Source organism: Henckelia pumila, chromosome 1 (genome assembly GCF_033568475.1).
Source record: "Henckelia pumila isolate YLH828 chromosome 1, ASM3356847v2, whole genome shotgun sequence".
Taxonomy (NCBI): domain Eukaryota; kingdom Viridiplantae; phylum Streptophyta; class Magnoliopsida; order Lamiales; family Gesneriaceae; genus Henckelia; species Henckelia pumila.
In genome coordinates, this window is record NC_133120.1 from 106,657,836 (window position 1) to 106,660,852 (window position 3,017).

General features: G+C 36.2%; 1 protein-coding gene across 1 annotated transcript; it reads left to right on the top strand.

Annotated features, from left to right (window-relative positions):
* The first annotated feature begins 723 nt into the window (after window positions 1-723).
* LOC140871658 (alkaline/neutral invertase CINV2-like) lies at window positions 724-1,296 on the top strand. The gene has a single exon (XM_073274272.1). It carries the CDS (start codon window positions 724-726, stop codon window positions 1,294-1,296), a length of 573 nt encoding a protein of 190 aa, XP_073130373.1.
* Window positions 1,297-3,017: the final 1,721 nt, after the last annotated feature.

Below are 3,017 nucleotides of genomic sequence, written 5' to 3' on the forward strand. Positions count from 1 at the left end.
TTCAACTTAACAAATGCTTGGTTAGATTTAGGGTGAGAGCTTTTGTCAGGATGGACCCACAAAGACAATTTCCAATACCTAAAGATCACATTATATCATTTTATAAGCCACATATAAAGAGTTGCTTTCAACCGTGTTGGTTATTCGCATACATCAAACAGTGATAGCATGATCTACCATAGAGTGCCACTATTTTTTTCTAGTTTCTAAGATGGTCGCAGTGCTATAGAACAAAGAAACTGAATGTTATAAACAATACATGACATACAAATGGTATGAAATTTTTCTGTTCATCCTAAAATATCATCACAAGTATACCTTTTCTTCATGTTTTCAGCTGACATATTTTTGTTCACCCCCAGAACACCGTATGGACTAGCTTCTTCAGCACCAATTATTCTTGTAATCTGAACACAAAATATTCGAGTCAATAGCACACGACGACAATTGAAAAATTGATCGATCAAGCAACCACCAAATTAATATGCTGCATGATGGAAAGTCAACAGAAAAAATATTTCTAACTGGAGAAATATTTTTTAAAAAAAGTGTGCCCATCATATTAGAATAAGATCAACAGACGGATGGTAAACTTACATATCTGCTTAAATACTTTATAGATGCCGAGTGATTGTCCAAGAGTGCTTAAAAACTGAGAGTTCATTTTCGTGTATCCAAATAACTCTAAATTGTTGAGTTTGGAGGTTTGACTTTGGCTTCAATATGGTGCATGGGATGTATGGCTATCCGATTGAAATTCAGGCCCTCTTCTTTTTTGCTTTAAGGTGTGCAAGGCAGATGCTTAAACCCGAGCATGATGGCAAGGAATTGATCGAGCGCATTGACAAGCGTATTACTGCTCTGAGTTATCCTATACAATATTATTACTGGATTGATTTCACTCAACTGAACAACATTTATCGCTATAAAACTGAAGAGTATTCTCATACTACTGTCAACAAATTCAATGTCATTCCTGAATCTATTCCAGATTGCGTATTCGAATTTATGCCATTGAGAGGAGGTTATTTCATTGGCAATGTAAGTCCATCTCACATGGACTTCAGGTGGTTCTTGGTCAGAAACTGCATTGCTATTTTGAGCTCTTTAGCAACACCTGAACAAGCTACTGCAGGTAAAAAGTTAAACTTCCACAGAGATACTCATATTCACAATATGGCATTGAAATTCAGATTCATGATCGGCTCAGGAAACATGAAAATTTATATTAAAAAAAACAAATCTTGTATATCTCCCAAAGACAAAGAAAGATCACGGATTAAGGTTGATGGCTGAATAACCAACAGTAGAAAATTTATTTAAGAAAAAGAGTGTCCTAAAACAGACTTGACTTAAATTGAAACTCGCAAAATTAGAGCAAAAATCACACATCTTTAGTAAACAACCAATCGAAAGTTTTGAATACACCAACATAGGTGACTAATTATCCGAAGCAACTTCAATTTACAAAGAATTAGTCAACAGAAATATAATCTTTCAGCTTGCACAAGCATAACATATCAAAGTGTATTTCCATATCTGAGATTTGCTGTCACAATTCAAGAAAATGTCACAACTAAAATTTTTGTGTGCTCCATACAAACATAGATCACACCCAAAGAACTCAAACTTACATTAAGGAACTTTGGCGGCAGCACAAATAGCAGTTGCATTACTGTAATCTCAAGGTTAGGGCTTCAAAATAGGCTGTAATGGTGATTTACAGTAATTCAAATCAAGCTAAAAACAAATAGACACATAAACAATCAACCGGAACTTTCAAGAACAAATATACCTTGAACTCTTCCAGCCAGCGATTGAACCTACAACAATCCAATAATAAATATAGTGACATAAAAACAACAGATTAGAAATAAATCGAGTGATCATTTTCTTACTTCCGGGCAGCCTACTATAGTCAAGAATAGAGGCTGGAACCGAGCTGTAACTAGCCTAAAACCTTCAAGAATCGGATCTAGACCTGGCTGGAAAGTGGAAACCGGATAGAACCTATTCCATGGTGGTTGAGTGGCTGAAGCTCGTCAGAGAAACTGAAACCATGGCTCAAATGAGCAAAAATTTATGGGCTTGGCTCAAATATGAACTTTAAGCTTTGAACCGAACCTAGAAAGCCAAGAATCGACTAGAAATCGACACAGAAACTCACCGGAGAAGATGCGCACAGTAGCAGGTCTGGAATAGGGCTCGGTTTGGGCAGAATGAGCATAAAAATATAGTGATTCATTTTTAAAATAGACCTACCGAACTAAAGAACAAAACCCCTCAAACGCGAGCGAGAATAAGCGACGGACTACAAGGGATACCTAGGCTCGGGACAGGCAAGGCCAACGCTCCACCTTCAACATCTTCAGAAACTCCGATGCATCATATATCCATACATGCTTGAATGTTCATATGAAACAAAGAAAGGGGGGAGACGACATGGGAAGCCCTGATAAATGGATTTGCACTTGGAGATCGAGAGAAAGGGAGAGACGTATAAGTTCGTGGAAAAAATGAAAGTAGAGAATTATACCGATCAACCTATTACTTCACCAAATATAAATTAAAAATTTTATTTTTAACTTTTTACTTCCTTCATCAAATTAAATTTGATGAAGTAAAAAGTTAAGTAAAAATTTAAGTGAAGTCCGTTTTTTTAATTGATGAAGTTAAAAGTGCATTTTACTTTGTTAGTTTTACAACCGCAGTAAATAACTATGTATTACTTCGGTAATAATGATCGTCGAAGTAAAAAATAGCGAAGTAATATGCAGAAATTCTACTAGTGTAGGGAAAAACCCTACTAACAGACATCTCGAAGGAGATAGCTCAGTATGCAAATGAATGCAGCATAAATCAATGACATATAAACCATGCCGTCACATAATACATGCATACTCAGTCAGGATATCTCGAATACTACTTTCGTACCTCAAATCAGTGCAAGCTCTACCAACTCTAGGTCCACGCCTATAGTCTGCTCTACACTGCCAAATGATACTACTATCATTAAA

What these genes read in the sequence shown, in the direction of transcription:
- LOC140871658 (XM_073274272.1), top strand. Translation starts at nt 724, where the DNA reads ATGGTGCATGGGATGTATGGCTATCCGATTGAAATTCAGGCCCTCTTC.